Source organism: Eublepharis macularius, chromosome 5 (genome assembly GCF_028583425.1).
Source record: "Eublepharis macularius isolate TG4126 chromosome 5, MPM_Emac_v1.0, whole genome shotgun sequence".
NCBI lineage: Eukaryota > Metazoa > Chordata > Lepidosauria > Squamata > Eublepharidae > Eublepharis > Eublepharis macularius.
Window position 1 is genome coordinate 111,329,453 of NC_072794.1, and position 17,501 is coordinate 111,346,953.

The 17,501-nt window shown below is 41.1% G+C and overlaps 1 protein-coding gene across 1 annotated transcript; it reads left to right on the plus strand.

Moving 5' to 3' along the window:
* The first annotated feature begins 2,335 nt into the window (after positions 1-2,335).
* On the plus strand, positions 2,336-6,935 carry BTG2 (BTG anti-proliferation factor 2). The gene is made up of 2 exons (XM_054980750.1): positions 2,336-2,679; positions 4,070-6,935. The coding sequence occupies exons 1-2, from the start codon at positions 2,505-2,507 to the stop codon at positions 4,405-4,407; spliced, it is 513 nt and encodes a 170-aa protein (XP_054836725.1). The 5' UTR covers positions 2,336-2,504; the 3' UTR covers positions 4,408-6,935.
* The last annotated feature ends 10,566 nt before the right edge of the window (positions 6,936-17,501 follow it).

Consider the following 17,501-nt stretch of genomic DNA (forward strand, 5'->3'; position numbering starts at 1 on the left):
GGCTGCCAACTCTGGCTTGGGAAATTCCTGGAGATTTGAGGTACTGCTTGGGGAAAGAACTCTCTGGGGATGTGATGCCATAAACTCAACCTTCTGAAGCTACCATTTTCTCCAGGGGAAATGAATAGTATGGAGATCAGTTGTAATTACAGGAGAACTCCAGGTCAAGGTGAAACTGCCTGCCTTAAGTGGCAGCTTGATATATTTGACTACCATATAGGGTGAAATCATTTGGATTTTTTGTAAAAATAACTTGGGTATGATTGCCAGTGGGAGTCTGGGAGGCAGCGGGGAATGAGGGGGGGGGGAGGTGTCAATGCAACAGAAAACCTAGAAGTGATGTCATGTCTCTCTAACAGCAGCAGGACTCTAATCTGGAGAACTGGGTTTGATTCCCCACTCCTCTGCTTGAAGTCAGCTGGCCGACCTTGGGTTAGTCACAGCTTCTCGGAGCTCTCTCAACCCCATCAACCTCACAGGATGATTGTCATGAGGATAATAATAACACACTTTGTAAACTGCTCTGAGTGGGTGTTAAGTTGTCCTGAAGGATGGTATATAGAACCAGTTTGCACATTTTTGCTTCCCACTTGGGTCCTGATGTTAGGCAGAAGATCTGGGGCAGGTCAGAAGGGTATACAGTTACGAGATCAGGAGTCCTCCTGGCCTTAGCTTCAGCTGCTACACTTTATTAAAACACAATAAAACTGTTCAAGCTCTTTTAGCATCTGACTCTATAGAGTACAACACTGCAAATCTCACCCACATAGTGGATCCAAATGGACATCAAAATGGCTAAATACAAACTGCTAAACCCAATTATATGTTGTTGTAATTCTCTATGAATGCATAATGAACAATTGTTTTCTCATTAGAAGGGTGTGGGGTGTGGGAAACATGCCAGAGAAATCAAGGCAAAAAAAGTCTTAAATGTTCCTGGTTCTGTCGTCTTGAGGAAGTCAGCCAAGGTTTCACAATATAAGGGCGTTTTGTCTGTTTATTCCAAGTGGACTGGCATTTGGACAGACTGTGGATGGCACAGAACCATATATTTTGCAACATTTAGAAACATTTTTTTAAAAAGAAATGGCCAGGCATGTTGTATTAGGGGAGAGATTCATCTTTCTTGTGTTCCCCAATGGGCCTAGAAAACTGAAGTAACTTCTGTTATTCCACAAACTGTGTAAAACAGAATTGTTCAGGAAACCATTTCTATAGAAGGAACAAGGTGATTCACTCTGAACTCGCTTGCGGGGAGAGCAGAATATAAATTGAATAACAACAACAACAACAAAGGCTTTAGTATAGCGGAGAGCACTTTTAGAAAGGGGCCTGGATTGTAGTCTATGTCGCTGTTTATTGTATGTCTGATCGTGCTCTTCTTGCACTTTCTACTTTTGTAATTTCATTTTTTCGCACTGTTTATGAACTTATCATGTCTGATTTTTTTTGCAGTGCTTCTAATACTTGTGATCCTAGTTCAGTCTCAACTTTTTGCACCTGCGGGCACCTTTGGAAATGAGACACGGAGTAGTTGGTTGGCGCAGCCACAAAATAGCTAGCACAGAAAGAGCCAACTCCAAAAGTCAGGGAGTGAGGTTATGCATAAGAAACTCTTTAACAGCTCAGGTAGAAGGTCTGCTTAACAGGATGCGTTTCGAAATGAACATAATGTTTTCAAATATTTTCTTGCATACACACAGCTTTCCTTCAGTCATGTAAAGATCCTTGTGACAGTTGCTGCCAAAGCCTTGTTGATTTTTTAAAATCTGCACAAATCAGATCTCCACTGGCCGATGAGAAGCCGTGCCACTTTCTACAAACACTTGGTGGGCGCTAGGTTAGTCTCAGCAGCTGCAGGGTTTCCGTAGGCATCATCACACTGGGACCCCTGGTTTGTCTCATCTATGTAAACATGCACAGACTGGATTGCCTGACTGATGAAAACTTTGCTAAGAAATAACTACTCCCCGTCTCTTGATATGAGCCGCCTCTGATTACTAGACAAATAATACTGCAAGCCGCTGCAACTGGCACGACGCAATCTCTTCTCTTAATCCCACAGCTCCCCTACTAGGCAAAGCCCTAAAAATAGCCCTCTGGCAGGAACCTCCCCTCCCTCTACAGCCCGCTCCTAAACCCAGCTGCTATTATCATGTTCTCGGGGCCTGACTTTCCCAGTACTCACGTCACAACTTCCACCCCGCTGAGGTCACAGCTTCATTAGCATACTAAGAAGAACTCAACCAATCAGGAGCACCCAGGCCAGTGACGCCTTGGTTTCCAAGAGTATTAAAAATCCAGTTTGCAGCCGCAGCCGGATTAGTGAAGCTGGGGAGAACGCGGACGAGAAAGAGGTCTCCATCGGGAACATCGTTAGTCGCCCCGCCGCCTTTACAGACGGACGCTAAAGGACGAACTCCCCAGTCCGCTCTCTGTGCCTCCTTCTAATCCTCAGTTCGGAGCCTGAAAGGGGCCACTCTGACCTCAGCCCTAAACTAGACATGAGCCAGGTCCAGCGTCGGAATGGGAGCTGCGTTGGCAACTGCAGTCGGGCGGACATGGTGCCCGAGATCGCCGCTGCTGTGGGCTTCGTGTCCAGCTTGCTCCGAACCCGGGGCTGCGTCAGCGAGCAGCAGCTTCAGGTTTTCAGCGGTGCCCTCGAAGAGGCGCTCAAAGGTGAGAATGGAGCTTGCCTGTTCGGGGCAGTGTTACTACCGCTGGGCTATGTTTCCTCGGCCGAGCAGGGAGCACCTGATCGGACTTCACTTTTGCTTCACTGGGCAAATGTAAGGAGGTCTTCTGACTAGCTGTGAGGCTTCTCTTCCTCGTCTGCCGCCCTCGCTTCCTCTTTGTTCTTCTAGGAGATGCCTTTTGCCCTGTGAAGCCTCTGCACATACGCAGAGGCTTTGAGTGCCTGTCTTTTAACTATAACCGGGATTACTGGGGGGAGAATTTTTATGGAGCTCAAAAATGGGTACATGGTTGTATCTTGGAAAGCATAAATGGTATCGTTGAAGGCAAACATTGGCCTTTCCCACTCCCCCAAGTATACTGTTGCTGTGGCAGAAAAAGACAAGCGCTCTTGTCATTGAGGAAGCTAGAAAGGGATGGCAGGCGTCTCCTGGGGAATTCTTTCCCACCATCTGTATGGAAATGAACTGGAGGCAACAAAGAGCAGGACAGCGATTCTTCTGCACTTTGCTGGCCCTTGTTCCAGGGCACTCTGTGCCTCTTGTGCGCCCCCCTCTGTGTTCATTTTCCAAGCTCCTGTGAGCTGGACAGGGTTGTCTGTAAGCAACTGGGGTCAACGGGAGCGCTGTCTTGAGCTGCTGTACTTAGCCTACTGATGCAGAGGCCTATTCATGCAATCGTTTTCAGCCGTACTTGGGTTTGAATTTGTTTCTCTTTTCTTAAGGGAACTTAGAAGTTGCACACAAGATGCTTCCATCTTGAAGTCTTTCTGTTGGCTGCAATGGGCAGCCTTTGTCAAAGCTATTGCCTAATTTATATTCCCACTATTATTTAGTACAGAAAACCATTGGAAGGGTTTTCTAAGCACGTTCATGATAGGATAGAGGCTGGACGTTGTTTTGGGGTGAGAAGAGGGTTGGTGGGAATATATGCTAATGATGCTGCCTGCTAAAGAGCTTTAAAGTAATTAGTGAAGTGGGCTGACAAAGCCATTCAGTAAACATCCTAAAGCCTGCAGACCCTGGCTTCTAAATTTCTGATGCTTTGGAAAAGGAGGCTTCTATATTGCTAAATTTCAAATAGGAGTAAACATGAACATGTTCAGTCTATTCGTCCATTTTAGTATCTGTTCTTTCTCTTGGACAATAGAGCCTGAATTGTCTAAAGGCAAAGGAAATCAGTGTGTGGGGTGGGTGGGTATGACACCTCAAGATACCTTGACCCACATCACAAGAAAAAAGAGCTTTGTGCCTGACTTAAGTTCCGAGAGACATCTGTAGCTATATATTTTTTTGCATGCTGTATATCTCTTGTTGTGGCACAGGCTTCACTACAGTTGCTTACCATTCTTGCTTTATCTTTTTGCCTTTTTCAGAGCATTACAAACATCACTGGTTTCCTGAGAAACCCTTCAAAGGCTCTGGCTACCGCTGTATCCGTATCAACCATAAAATGGACCCTATCATCAGCAAGGCAGCTAGCCAGATTGGACTCAGCCTCCAGCAGTTATACCAGCTGCTTCCCAGTGAACTCACACTCTGGGTAGACCCTTTTGAGGTTTCCTACCGGATTGGTGAGGATGGATCCATCTGTGTTCTCTATGAGGGATCTGCAGCGCCTGTGAGCTCCTATGGGATGCTCACTTGCAAAAATCAGATGATGCTGGGGCGCACCAGCCCTTCCAAAGGCTACATGATGACAGTCTCCAGCTAAACACTCCCAGTTGTCTTTACACTGCCAAGACATGGGCTACTGTATACCTCACCCGAGGATGTATTTTTTAAAAAATGAAGAGCTATTTATATTTTTTTAAAAAAGAGAAAATCCAAAATGAAATCCAATAGCAGGCACCACTCTTTTTGTGGAGTGGTGTTGAGGTGCCTTTTTAAAGCTGTTGCAAGCTTGTGAGTTTATTAAAAAAATGCCAATATCTACCTAATTAGTGTTGGATGACAATTCTGGAGGGTTGGCCTGCCTACCTGGGAAACTGCAGGGTTGGACACAGAAGTACAGGGGGAGGGACAGGGCACAGCACTTTTAAGCAGTGACTCACTCTGGAGAAGTGCTACAACAACTGTGAATCTCAAGGCCAGAATGCCAGGATGGTAGTACTTAAGCAATGAACCATAATATGCTGATTGGGATGTTGCAAGCTTATTCTAGCATTGCCTGTTCGTTTCTACAAAAGTTGCCTTCTCCTTTTTTTTTTACACTAATACAAGTTTCACCTGCTATCCCTGTCTGAGTAACTCTTCCCTTCCCCAAGGCATCAATGTTTGCTAAAACACCCAGTCACAACTGTAGCCACATTTTCAGACCATTGGATGGTGGGGGTTTCAAGTTTTAGCCCATCACTTTGCACAAGAATTTGATTTCCTTCTGCACCTCATCCTGTTCTTCATGTTCATGCAAAATTCCCAGTTGGCATTGTGAAACAGGAAGGAACTTTGCTTGGCAGGCAGGTCCAGGATCGGGTCCATCTATCTCAGTGCAATTCTAAACAGAGCCACACCATTCAAAGTCTAATGGGCTTAGGCTAGTGTAACACTACTCAGGATTACACTGGTTACTCCAGAAATCAGCTCCCAGATTCAGAAATAAAATGGCCAGGCCAATAGGAACTTAATCTACCTGCTTGGAAAATGCCCACTGGGTTTTGTCTATTACACTGCCTTTATCTTGGCCTTGCAAAATTCCCGACAATGCTGCCAATAAATGCTGAGAAGCAATTACAGAAATAGGGCACTTAACTTTTTAAAGTCTGCTTCTGAGCACAGGGTTGGTTTGGCTTTTCTCCTGTTCTGAAGAGACAACTGCTTTGCACCCCTTGCCTAGAGCTGCTTCTCCTACTTTTTGTGAATTGAGTTCTCAGACACTGTGCAATATGTTTCATAAACCTTGGGCACTCTGGAGGAGGAGATTCTCTGGGATGGTTTTGGTTGTCAAAGCATCTGTAATTAAAAACATTTCTCATACAACTCTTCAACTATTTGCTCTTAGATGCATGAATGTCTGAACTGGGAAATCTCAGTACCAAACAGCATGCCATTTAAGAGGTATGATGGCCTTCTGTATAGAATAGTTTAAAACTTTTTTTAACGGCGTGATCTGTCAGGATTTTCTTTTGTGCAACCATTGAGATGAATGGAAGCTTCACAAGACCATTGACTGTATCCTTATAATGTTCCTATTCATATCAGTGCTTGTGCGGGAGAAGTTCTGGTGCATTGTACCCCAGATCTCGTAACTTGCAAAATTTGAAAGTGCAGAAGTGAATTATTGTGTTGGTTTTGTATATGATGATCTTGTTTCGAAGAGTAGAACCATTAGTCAGGAAAGGGTGTGAAGCCTAAAGGGTCCCCTATAAGCTAAAAAAGTGTCTCCACTCCGTTAGCATAATTGTGCAATATTTGGTGACACATTAAGGGGAACACTTTCTGCACTGTAGCTTCCCCCTCTCAGAAACGTTTGTGTTCCAAGTCTGCCTGGGAGCCTTGTTGCTTATCTGGTGCATAGAAAACGTGGCATGAGTGGCAAGTTACTATGTTCAGAAAAGTGTTTCTTTTGCTACACTCCCTGCGTCTACTTGGAATTTCCCAAATGCCAGTACTTGTTTGGCTTGCCAGGTTGGCATGATTAACGCAACTCTGTTTAAAGGTATCTTGACATTTCCTTTTACTCCCTCCATACCAACTAAGGGTGCTTGTAAAAACCAAATACTTATTCCATCTCATTTGTTTTCCACCTCAGTGTCCTTGAAAGGTTGATGGGGGAAACAGTAACGGTTACCAAATAGCGTACTCTTGTACCTGGCATAGAATCTAGTATTATGATGTTTTCGTTAGCCTTAACCAACCAAATTTGGACAGGAACTGTTTTGTAATTTGTGCATGTAAAAGCTGTGAATTGATGTATGCTCTTTGTTGCCTTCTAATGACAAGCCCGACACAACCTGTTGCAGTGCTGAAAAACTGTGTCTTAGGAACAGCCTTTGAGTATGAGTGTGTCTTTCTCCCCCTCTCTTTTTCAAAAAAGTTTGCAAAACTTGAGCTGGACTGTTGAGTGGGACCTACTTTCATAATTGGTGAAAATAATTGAAAAGTTTGTAAGCTATTTTGTGTTGGGAGCTGGGAGGGGAGGGCTAAGCATTGTACAATAGTGTTTTTATATTCAAATTGTACAGATATATTGATAAATGTACACTTTTGTTACTTTAATAAAAATGTAGCAATTTAAACATGTTGCTGGAAAGATATATGGCACTGGTTTGTTCTTTGGCAAAAGGTTTCCCAACATCTTTGGCTCCTAAATAAGAGTGGGGTGATGTAAAATAATATATAGACTATGTATAGTCAAGAGCTTGTCAGTGAAGTGGTATTGTAGAGTGTGGGTGACCAGGCTGTAGGGGCTGGGGTGGGTGGACGGTATAAACTCCTTTGGGATTGGTCCCTTCAAACTAAAACCAAAGTAAAGAGGAATGTTATACTTGATTACTACTTCCTCAGAGATAAAAATATGCCAGTGATTTCATTGCAATGCCTTGCTTGTTCCAGTCATACATATTTTTTTCTACTCTTGATTTGTTAAATGAACAAAAATTGAAATGCCTCCAAGTACAGTCTAATATTAAATTGCTATTTCTTTGCTAAATCCCTATTCCTAACTCCAAACTGGGTCTGGAGTAAAATAACAGTAATACTACAATAGGGCAAAGTGGGGTATAATATGGAGCCATTTTTTAAATAGTTGCATTTTTTCTGTCAGCAGTCATGGAAATGACAGGAGTCTCTGCTTTAATTTTAGCTTTCCCTTCATATTCTGCCTTTCTTGCCAAGGCTGTACAACTTCAGCAATTGGCTGAGAGAGGCTAGAACATCATTCTTCAAGAATAGCTATTACAAGGATGTATTATAGTATGGAATGGGGAGAATCTTGGATGTTTATTCTGGTAAAACAAAACCTTCCATCTTCTTTAATGAGGACTTCAGCCTTGCAGTTCACATTCCTCTGTTGTATTGAATCATTTAATTGTGTGTAAATGTGCCAGAATAATGTGTTTTGAATCTTACTCAAATCGCATCATCTAGAATATGGTAACTACAGTCTCAGAATGAAAGCAAAATTCATCTCTGTTCCTGCCCGTGAAAATTATTTTTAATGTTAATGGTACCCATCAATATAACGGCTAGAGTACATGGCTGTAACAAGCTGCAAAAAAATCATGCAAGATTAAAGGAAAGAAGAATGCCTGACATTCTTTGCTTTATTATTCTAAATTTGGTCAATGCAGTACTGAAAATACTGGTTTACATGTGTATATTTTTCCAATTCTTAGTGTATATTCTAGCTACCTGTAAAAGTCAGTTTGATTTTGCTGACCTGTATCTAGCCACGCAGTTCCCCTGACAGCGTGGCACTTATGCTTGTGGAAGAGGGGGTATCTATTTCCACAGACTTAACTCCCCTTGCGCTGCAGACCCCCCACTTTGTTTTCTGTGCTGTTCCTGAGGGTTCACTCATGGCAGGGTGGCTTTGAGGGCCCAGGAGGAAAAGTTCTACGCTGCAAAGTCTGTGGATGGTTGGAAATACGCCTCTGACAATATCTTGTAGTCCTTATAAGCAGCCTGTTTTCAAAGATATGGACCTTTTCACGTACACGCTAGTTGTATATTAGTCTATAAGTTATAAAGTTTACTGTAAGTTCCATGTGACTCATCTGGGCAATTCACATATCACAATAGTAGTTCCAAGGGATATACCTAACATGATTTAAGTGCAGTATCCAAATGTGTGCAACATCTGTACATAGCATAGCCACGAATTAGCAAAGTCCTGAGTAATGGGGAGTAATTCACTCCTTTGTCTCACCATTATCTCAATGCTTCTTTATTATTTATTTCCCATATTTTTTCCATCTTGGTATTTAAAGCACTAAATGTAGGGGTCCCTAGAGGTCTATCATCCAGGAACTGACTAGGCCCACACCTTCTTGTTGAAATTAAACTTGTATCATGTGTTCTCAGGCTATACCCAGGGGCCAGTTTAACCATGGAATAACATGCATGTGAACATAATCACATGGAAAAGCTGCTGGAGTTCCCATGCCTCAATGGAGTTTGTTGCAGCCCTGTGCCTTTGTTGCGCCTATCTCTTGTTAATTCCATCACCACCAATATATGTAGGGTTGCCAGTCTCCAGGTAGTGGCTGGAGATCCCCCGGAATTACGACTGGTCTCAAGGCCACAGAGATCAGTTCACCTGGAGAAAATGGCTACCATGGGGGGTGGACTCTATGGAATTATGCCATGCCAAGGTCCTTTCCCTCCCCAAACCCCTCTTTCTCCAGGTTTCTCCCCTCAGATCTCCAGGAATTTCCCAACTTGGAGCTAGCAACCAAGTTGGGAACTATATATGCCATGTTTGCAAGAGATTAAGTTTGGGATTTATGTTTCTGGATGTTGTTTGCATCTACCACAGGCAAAGGAAAGCACATTGTATCCTATGGGAAATAAAAGGCAAGTGAGAACAGGAAGTCAGTCCTTTCATATGGGCCATGTTTGCATGGAGCACATAGTATCATACTTGCTATGGGAATGCGCAAGTAAGAGTGCCTGCTTGCCTCTTCAGTATCTGTTGTTGCTTCAGTGTGCACAACAGCATAATTCTTAAGATTGTTTCTAAAGTTGATATAGAAGGATAACAAACATTTAACCTGTCCCTATTTTACTTGGTTATCTTCAGGATCTCCCCAGTTACTCTACTGCAGCACATGTCCTAGGATGGAAAGTAATAATATACATAGGAAGGGATATACAATGCAAGGCAAAGGCACTATAAGCAATAAGAACCAGAACAATGCACAGTGTAATTTTGTGGTATAGAAACAGTCTCATTTATCCCACTAGTATATTTTCAATGCTTAAAACAATCCCTGTCATGTATACATAGCTAGGTCAATAGGAATGTCATGTCTGAGAATATGTTTAAAGGCCATCCACTAGAACCTATTTGGGCATTTGAAACATCTTGAACTTGCGCAACAGACCTTTTAAGATAGTAGCTGATTACCCAATGGCCATAGATGGCAGTGCTGTATTTGGAACAAGATGCACACCTTCCAAATAGCCTAAGTACTTGATATAAAAGCTGTGTTTGGTTGAATATTCTCAGGTGACCAAGTGATTCACCAGCATTTTCCTGGAGCCACTAGTAATCAAGATGATAAAATGATTGCAGCCCTATTATCCTCAGTGTGGGAACACAGTCAATTATACCTGTACAACTGTATACTGTACTGCAACTCCTTAATTAACTGCTGTTATAAAATTCACATTTTGGTTATTTTATAGAAGCAGTAAGATTCTTTGGATGGACATTTGGAACTTGACATTTTAAAACTACGTGCTATTTTTGGTTTCTCAAAGCACAACTCTGTGCTCATGTATTCAAAAGGGTGTCCTGAGAGATCCAATGGTAGATGAGCAGGAAGGAGAAGTGGTACTATTTACAGATTATGTTCCACATCAGTAGCCATTGTAGTTTGCTTTCCTTTCACCTGCTGGCCTCAGAATGTCACTGTAATAATGAAGTGGTTGTCCTCCATGTTAATAACAAAAACAGCAAAAGCTGGCCACCACAGGTTTGCAGGGGTTCCTCAGGTATGTAGACAAATATGATTTGTAAATAAACCAAAACACAGCAAGATGATGACTGAATATGCAAGGGATGTTGACAGCAACTGAGAATTAGGAAAAGAGAAAAAGAAGGGAGATTAGTCTGCCCAGATCTCTAAGAACTTATAGGATCCTGACTTCCGGTTTGGGATTTATGGAGGTCTAACGCAGCTCCATTTGCGGAGCTGACCGGACTGCCGTTTTAACCGGCCGGAGGGGTGAAAATAACCCGCGGCCGACTGCTCTCAGGCGGGGAGCAGGCAAAGAACGCTCAAGACCCTAGGGTGAGCTAGATCTCGGATGAGGGGGGGCTCTACTCAAGGAGTCTCCCCCCCAATCCTTGAGGTCCCACCTTGCGACGGGTCGGCTATAATCTCTGCGGCAGTTCTGGGGCCAATTCGGCTGGCATAAGACCTACATACCCAAGCTTCGATCGGGGAGGGAAGTCGAGAGGAGAATTTAAGATCGAAACAGCGATTACAACCCGAGAAAGTTGAAGAGAAGGTAAAGATCGCTATCTCTTGAAACGGGACAGATTGATAAAAACAGAGAGGAAAGAAAGTAGATTTTTAAACTGCAACAGACTAATGAAAAGGAGGTGAAGACTCGGCAGGAGTTGTATTTTAAAAGAGACTAAATTTAAAGAAGTTATTGCAAAAAGCGGACTATTGTTTTGAATACCTGTGGTTTTGGAGCTGTGGGAAAAAGACACCATCGCGAGACCTGCTGTGGGAAGACGGGAGACAGGAAGTGCGTAACAACAATAGAGTGGCTGGAGGGAAGCGGCCCTTGCCGACGGACAGGAAGTAGGGAATCGCCATTTTTGAAAAGGGAAGGGTCGCGGCTTCAGCGGAAGAGGAAGTAGGCCATCTTGGATTACAATAACATAGAGAAACCATAGAGAAAAGACGCCCGACATTTTGGATACAAAAAATTAATTTTGGCAAAGATTGGGACATTTGAAAAAAAAGGAAAACGTTTAAACATACGCCACGGAGCTAAGGAAGAGAGCAGATTCGTGGGAGCGAGCTAAAGCAAGCCCCACGATGTCGAAAAAAGAGTGGCAATCGGCAATAGAAAATTTGGACAAAAAGCTTATAGACATGATGAAAGAACTTAAGGACACGAAATTGGAGCTTATTAAAGAGGTCAAAGAAGTTACACAGACAGTAAAGTCGGAGCTGTCAGAAGTGAAAAAAGGCGTGGAAACGATTAGTAGTGAATTACAAGGAACGCAGCAGAGAGTTAAAACAGTAGAAGACGCGATGGAGAATTTAATAGAAACGCAACAAACAGAGATGAGACTGGTGAAGGGGAGGATGTCAGTTGCAGAAACTAAACACATGGAGAAGCAGCTTCGTTTTCGTGGTCTGCCAGAAGTGGAAGGGAAGTCAGCGCAAGAACAGATGACTGAGGTGTTGGCTGATTACCTGGGGAAGGAGGAGGAGGAAATTGTGGCTATCCTAGATGTGGCGTACCGTGTGAACTCGAGAATTGCAACCCAGAGGAAACTACCAAGGGATGTGATTGTGCAGTTTACAACTAGAAACATGAAAGAGAGGATTGTGACAAAACAATTTCAAGATCCATTGGAGATTGATGGCAAGACGATTATCATAATGAAGGAACTGCCCAGATCAGTGTTACTGGACAGGAAAAAATATAGAGTGCTAATTCAAACTTTGAAGGACATGAATATCAGATACAGATGGGAGTTACCGGAAGGAGTGTCCTTTGAGTTTGGAGGGGCAAAAAAACGCATCAGATCTGAGCGGGAGATGGAGAGATTTATCAAGGACAATGAAAAAGACTTACCAACAAAACCATGAATATGGAGTGTAATGTATTATCTTGGAATGTAAATGGACTAAACTCACCGAATAAGAGGAAAAATATTTTTCATTGGCTACTAAAACAAAAATGTGATATTGTTTGTTTGCAGGAGACCCATATTAGAAAACAGGATGTAAAATATTTAAAATCTGGAAAATTGGGCAAAGAATTTGTAGCGGCCTCTAATAAGAAAAAAAGAGGAGTGGTGTTGTACATAAAAGAGGAGCTGCAGCCAAAATTTGTTATGAGAGATGTGGAAGCTAGATTTGTAGCGGTGGAATGTAATTGGAATTTAAAGAGAGTGTTGGTAGTCGGACTTTATGCACCTAACGGTGCAAAGGAAAGCTTCTTTGAGGATTTAAGGAAGCATTTAGATGATCTTGTATATGACCAGATAATTCTTGCTGGAGATTTTAATGGAGTGACAGATTTGGAACTAGATAAAAAGACTACAACAGCACAAAAGAAAAGAGGACTATTGCCAAAGCTTTTTTTTGAGTTGATTCAACAAGAGACTCTCGAAGATGTATGGAGGAGAGAATATCCTAAAACCAAACAGTTTACTTTTTATTCTGCAAGGCATCTTACATTATCAAGAATTGATATGATCTGGGCCTCAAAGGACTTAGCGTTATGGACTAAGGAGGTAGAAATAATGCCGATGGTAGGCTCAGATCACAATCCAATTATGTGGAAATTTGGAAAAAGGAGAAAAAGGAAAGCCTGGAGAATAAATGAGGACTTGCTACAGGAAAGTGAAAATATGGAAATATTGAGAAGAGAGACAAAGTTTTTTATACAATATAACGTGAATAAAGAAGTACCAACCAGTAAAGTTTGGGACGCGTACAAGGCGGTTGTAAGGGGCATACTAATGGACTTAAATGGCAGAGCAAGGAAAAAGAAAGAGGAGAAAAGACAAGAGATTGAGGAGAAAATAAAGGCCAAAGAAATACAGTTAAAAAAGAGACCAGGGAAAAAGAAAATACATCAGGAAATTAAAATTCTTCAAGAACAGTTAACAGCAATGAGTAATAAAGAATTGGAGTGGAACCTTAAAAGACTGAATCAAAAAGCTTTTGAGGGTGCTAATAAACCTGGGAAATATTTGGCATGGCAATTGAAGAAGAAAAGGGAAAAGAAAATAATAAATAAAATCTGTGAAGAAAATAAAACGTACCTGGAGCAGACTACCATTAGTAGAGCCTTTTATAAATTTTATGCTAAGCTGTATAATAAAAAAGAAGTAACCAAAGAATCAATAGCATCATATTTGGAGAAAACCAAACTTCCAGAGATCTCGGAAGCTTGGAGAAATAAGTTGAATAGTGAAGTAACTGATGAGGAAATAAGTAAGGCAATACAATCCGCAAATCTAGGAAAGGCGCCAGGGCCAGATGGACTTACGGCTAAATTTTATAAGACAATGGCCAACGAACTGGCACCATTCCTAAAAGAGGTGATGAATGGAGTTTTTAGGGATCAAAGAATTCCAGAGACTTGGAGCGAAGCGAATATATCATTGATCCCAAAAGAGGGCCAAGATCTGACTAACGTGAAAAATTACAGACCTATATCATTACTTAACAATGATTATAAAATTTTTACGAAGATATTGGCGGAGAGACTGAAGGGGTGGCTCTCGGAAGTCATAGAGGAGGAACAAGCAGGCTTTTTGCCAGACAGACAAATAAGAGACAATTTAAGGACAGTGATCAATGCTATTGAATATTATGACAAGCGTTGTGACAAAGAGGTTGGTTTCTTCTTTGTAGACGCTGAAAAAGCGTTTGACAATTTAAACTGGGATTTTTTGTTTGCCACTATGGAAAAGCTACAATTGGGAGAAAGATTCATCAGAGCAATTAAAGAAATTTATAGAGACCAGACTGCAGCAATTGTAGTGAATGATGAACTGACCAAGAAATTGACGATTAGTAAAGGAACAAGACAAGGTTGCCCGTTATCTCCATTGCTGTTCATTTTAGTATTGGAGATTCTGATGATACAAATACGACAAGACGAGGAAATACGAGGAATAAAAATAAAGGACTATTCATACAAGGTTAGAGCATTTGCCGATGACATAATGTTAATTGTAGAAGATCCATTGGAGAACATGCCAAAAGTGATAGATAAGATCAAGGAGTTTGGTGATTTGGCAGGTTTCTTCATTAATAAAAAGAAGTCAAAGATACTATGCAAAAACATGACTAAGCAGAAACAACAATTGTTAATGGAGACAACGGACTGTGAAGTAACTAGTAAGGTGAAATATTTGGGAGTTGAGCTGACTGCAAAAAATATAGATTTGTTCAAGAATAATTATGAAAAATTATGGACTCAGATAGAGAGAGACTTGATCAAATGGAATAGACTGAATCTGTCATGGTTGGGTAGGATTGCAGCAGTTAAGATGAATGTGTTACCAAGAGTAATGTTTTTGCTACAGACAATACCAATCATCAGAGACTCTAAACAATTTGAAAAATGGCAGAGGAAAATATCAGATTTTGTTTGGGCAGGCAAGAAGCCTCGAGTGAAAGTAAAAGTTCTACAAGATGCAAAGGAAAGAGGCGGAATGCAACTGCCCAACCTGAGACTTTATCATGATGCAATCTGCCTAGTTTGGTTAAAAGAGTGGATGACGTTAAAGAATAAGAAATTATTAGCCCTAGAGGGATATAAAAAATTTTTTGGATGGCATGCATACCTATGGCACGACAAAGTAAAGGTCAACTCGATGTTCCTACATCATTTTGTAAGGAGAAGTTTATATACAATCTGGAAGAAGTACAGAATTTACTTACAAGAAGGAACCCCCTTGTGGGTGGTTCCATACGAGGTGATAGATCCGAGAGCTGTTGATAATGAACAACAATGTTTAACATACAAAGAAATAACTAAAATTGAAGTATCTAAACTTAGAATAAAGACGCAAGAGGAACTATCACCTAACTACGATTGGTTCCAGTACAGACAGATTAGAGATTTATACAATTTGGACTCTGCAAAAGGGGGCATACGAACAGAGAACTCGGAACTAGAGCAGACCCTTCTTAAAGAAGACAAGAAAAGAATATCCAAGGTATACCAAGTACTGTTGAAATGGTATACTGAGGATGAGATAGTTAAAACACAGATGGTGAAATGGGCTATAAATTTCAATAAAGAAATAACAATGGAGGCATGGGAATACTTGTGGAAAACTACAATGAAGACAACGACATGTATCAATATTAAAGAGAACATTTTCAAAATGATCTATCGTTGGTACATGACACCAAAGAAGATTGCGCTAGGGAACTTGAATACTTCTAATAAATGCTGGAAATGTAAGAAACATGAGGGCTCCCTCTACCACATGTGGTGGTCGTGTGAGGTAGCTAGGCAGTTCTGGGGAGAAATAATAAGAGAAATGAGTGAAATTTTACAGTTTCAAATAAATAAGAACCCAGAACTCCTGCTGCTAAACTTGGGAATGGAGGGAATTCCAGCCCATCATAGGACGTTGATTTTTTATATGACTGCAGCAGCTAGACTTTTGTATGCGCAGAAATGGAAAGTACAGGAAGTGCCAACTATTGAAGATTGGATCTACAAATTGCTGTATATGGCTGAAATGGACAAGATGACAAGAAAACTGAGAGATCTGGACTCAGGGCAGTTTAACACAGACTGGGAGAAGCTGAAACAATATCTGGAGAAGAAATGGGAGGTGGGAGGAAAACTGTGGCAGTTTGAGAACTACTGAAGTATAATAAAAGTATAAAAGAGAGGGGTGACTTTACCGGGGGAGGAAGAGAAATGTGAATTTATAAGCAGTTAGATTAATTAATTGATTGAGATATATATAGATATGTAAAGGTTAATTGATAGAATATTGATAGAGAATAATTAACGGTTTAAACATGAGGATTGAGTAATTAACAATATTTTTTTATTTTACTTGATAAGACTTATATGCACCAAACTGAATGTATAGAAGAGTTAAAATGACTGACTATGTGATGAGTTATATAGAAATACTATAAAAAGAAGAAATGATTAATATATAGAGAACAAATCAAATTGTTTGATTTAAATGTGGGAAATTTTTATGGTTTATGACATACAGAAATATTCAAAACTGGAAAATGGGATAAATTGTTTATCTAAAGAAGTATAGTTTGGATGTATAGTAAGTAAAAGAGTTAAAGATGTACTGCTTAATATAATGGAGAATATATATTTGTTTTAGATAGAGGAAATTAATAGAAGTAAGGGAAAAGGGACAGAGGGTGGGAAAGCTGTTGGAAGTCAACAAAAGGGGGGGAAAGGGAGGGGGTTAGAAACGAAGAATTAGGGGATAATTGAATGCAATGTAATGTAAAAATATTAATGTTCTAACCCAATAAAAATTTTACAAAAAAAAAAAAAAGAACTTATAGGATCCTGTAGGGGAGAGATTTTTAGGGGTGAATTTCCAAATGGTTCTCTTCTCTTGTGATTCCTATGGGTCTCTAGCTTTTATGTATATTCAGACCACAGCTAGTCAACCAGTATACCCTTAGGACTGTTACAGTCTCTCCAGTTATTCCCTGTGCTTTACAGGGACCATGTTACATCTGTGCTGAAAGATCTGCACTGGTTACCCAACTGTTTCTGCTAGTTCTTACCTTTAAAGGACCTAAACAGCTTGAGGCCAGGGTTTCTTCCCCCACCCCCCATACTATCTAGACCACTAGTTAAAACCTGCCTCTCAAGTCCTGCTCTCTATGTCCCTTCATTCAAAGGGGAGGCAGGTGGCAAGTAGAGAAAGGGCATTTTCTATGGTGGCACCTTGAAATTCACCAGGTACCTACTTTACTTTATTTTAGGTGGGATACCACACAGGCCAAAACAGATCTTTTTACTCAGACTTTTAATTAGGGCTTCAATCTTACCAGCTTTTATATGATCTCCCTCTGTTTTATGGATAGTTTTTATGCTGTTTATGTTCAATGGCTCGGTTTTTATGTTGAGACATAGTTTTAATTGTAAGCTGCCTTGTGCAAGATTCTGAAGAGATGAGAAAGAAAGAAAAGAAAGATAGATCCACATGAGTTTTTTTCAACAAAGTGAGGATTTCATCCTGTATCTCTCTCCCTGCCCCCACACTCATATCTATGGCTTAATCTGAGCTTCAGCTGTCAGCTGTACCGCCTTCCAACACCCATGTGACCTACTTCCATACAGCCTGGCAAATTGTCCCTGATTAAATTAACCTCTGGACACCCACTTTCAGTCAACGCTCGAGGGTTTGTTGGATCCTCTAAATGG

Bases quoted from the DNA above. Each gene is read 5' to 3' on its own strand.
- BTG2 (XM_054980750.1), top strand. From the start codon at position 2,505: ATGAGCCAGGTCCAGCGTCGGAATGGGAGCTGCGTTGGCAACTGCAGT. The intron at 2,680-4,069 runs GTGAGAATGGAG...TGCCTTTTTCAG, and splicing joins CCTCGAAGAGGCGCTCAAAG to AGCATTACAAACATCACTGG.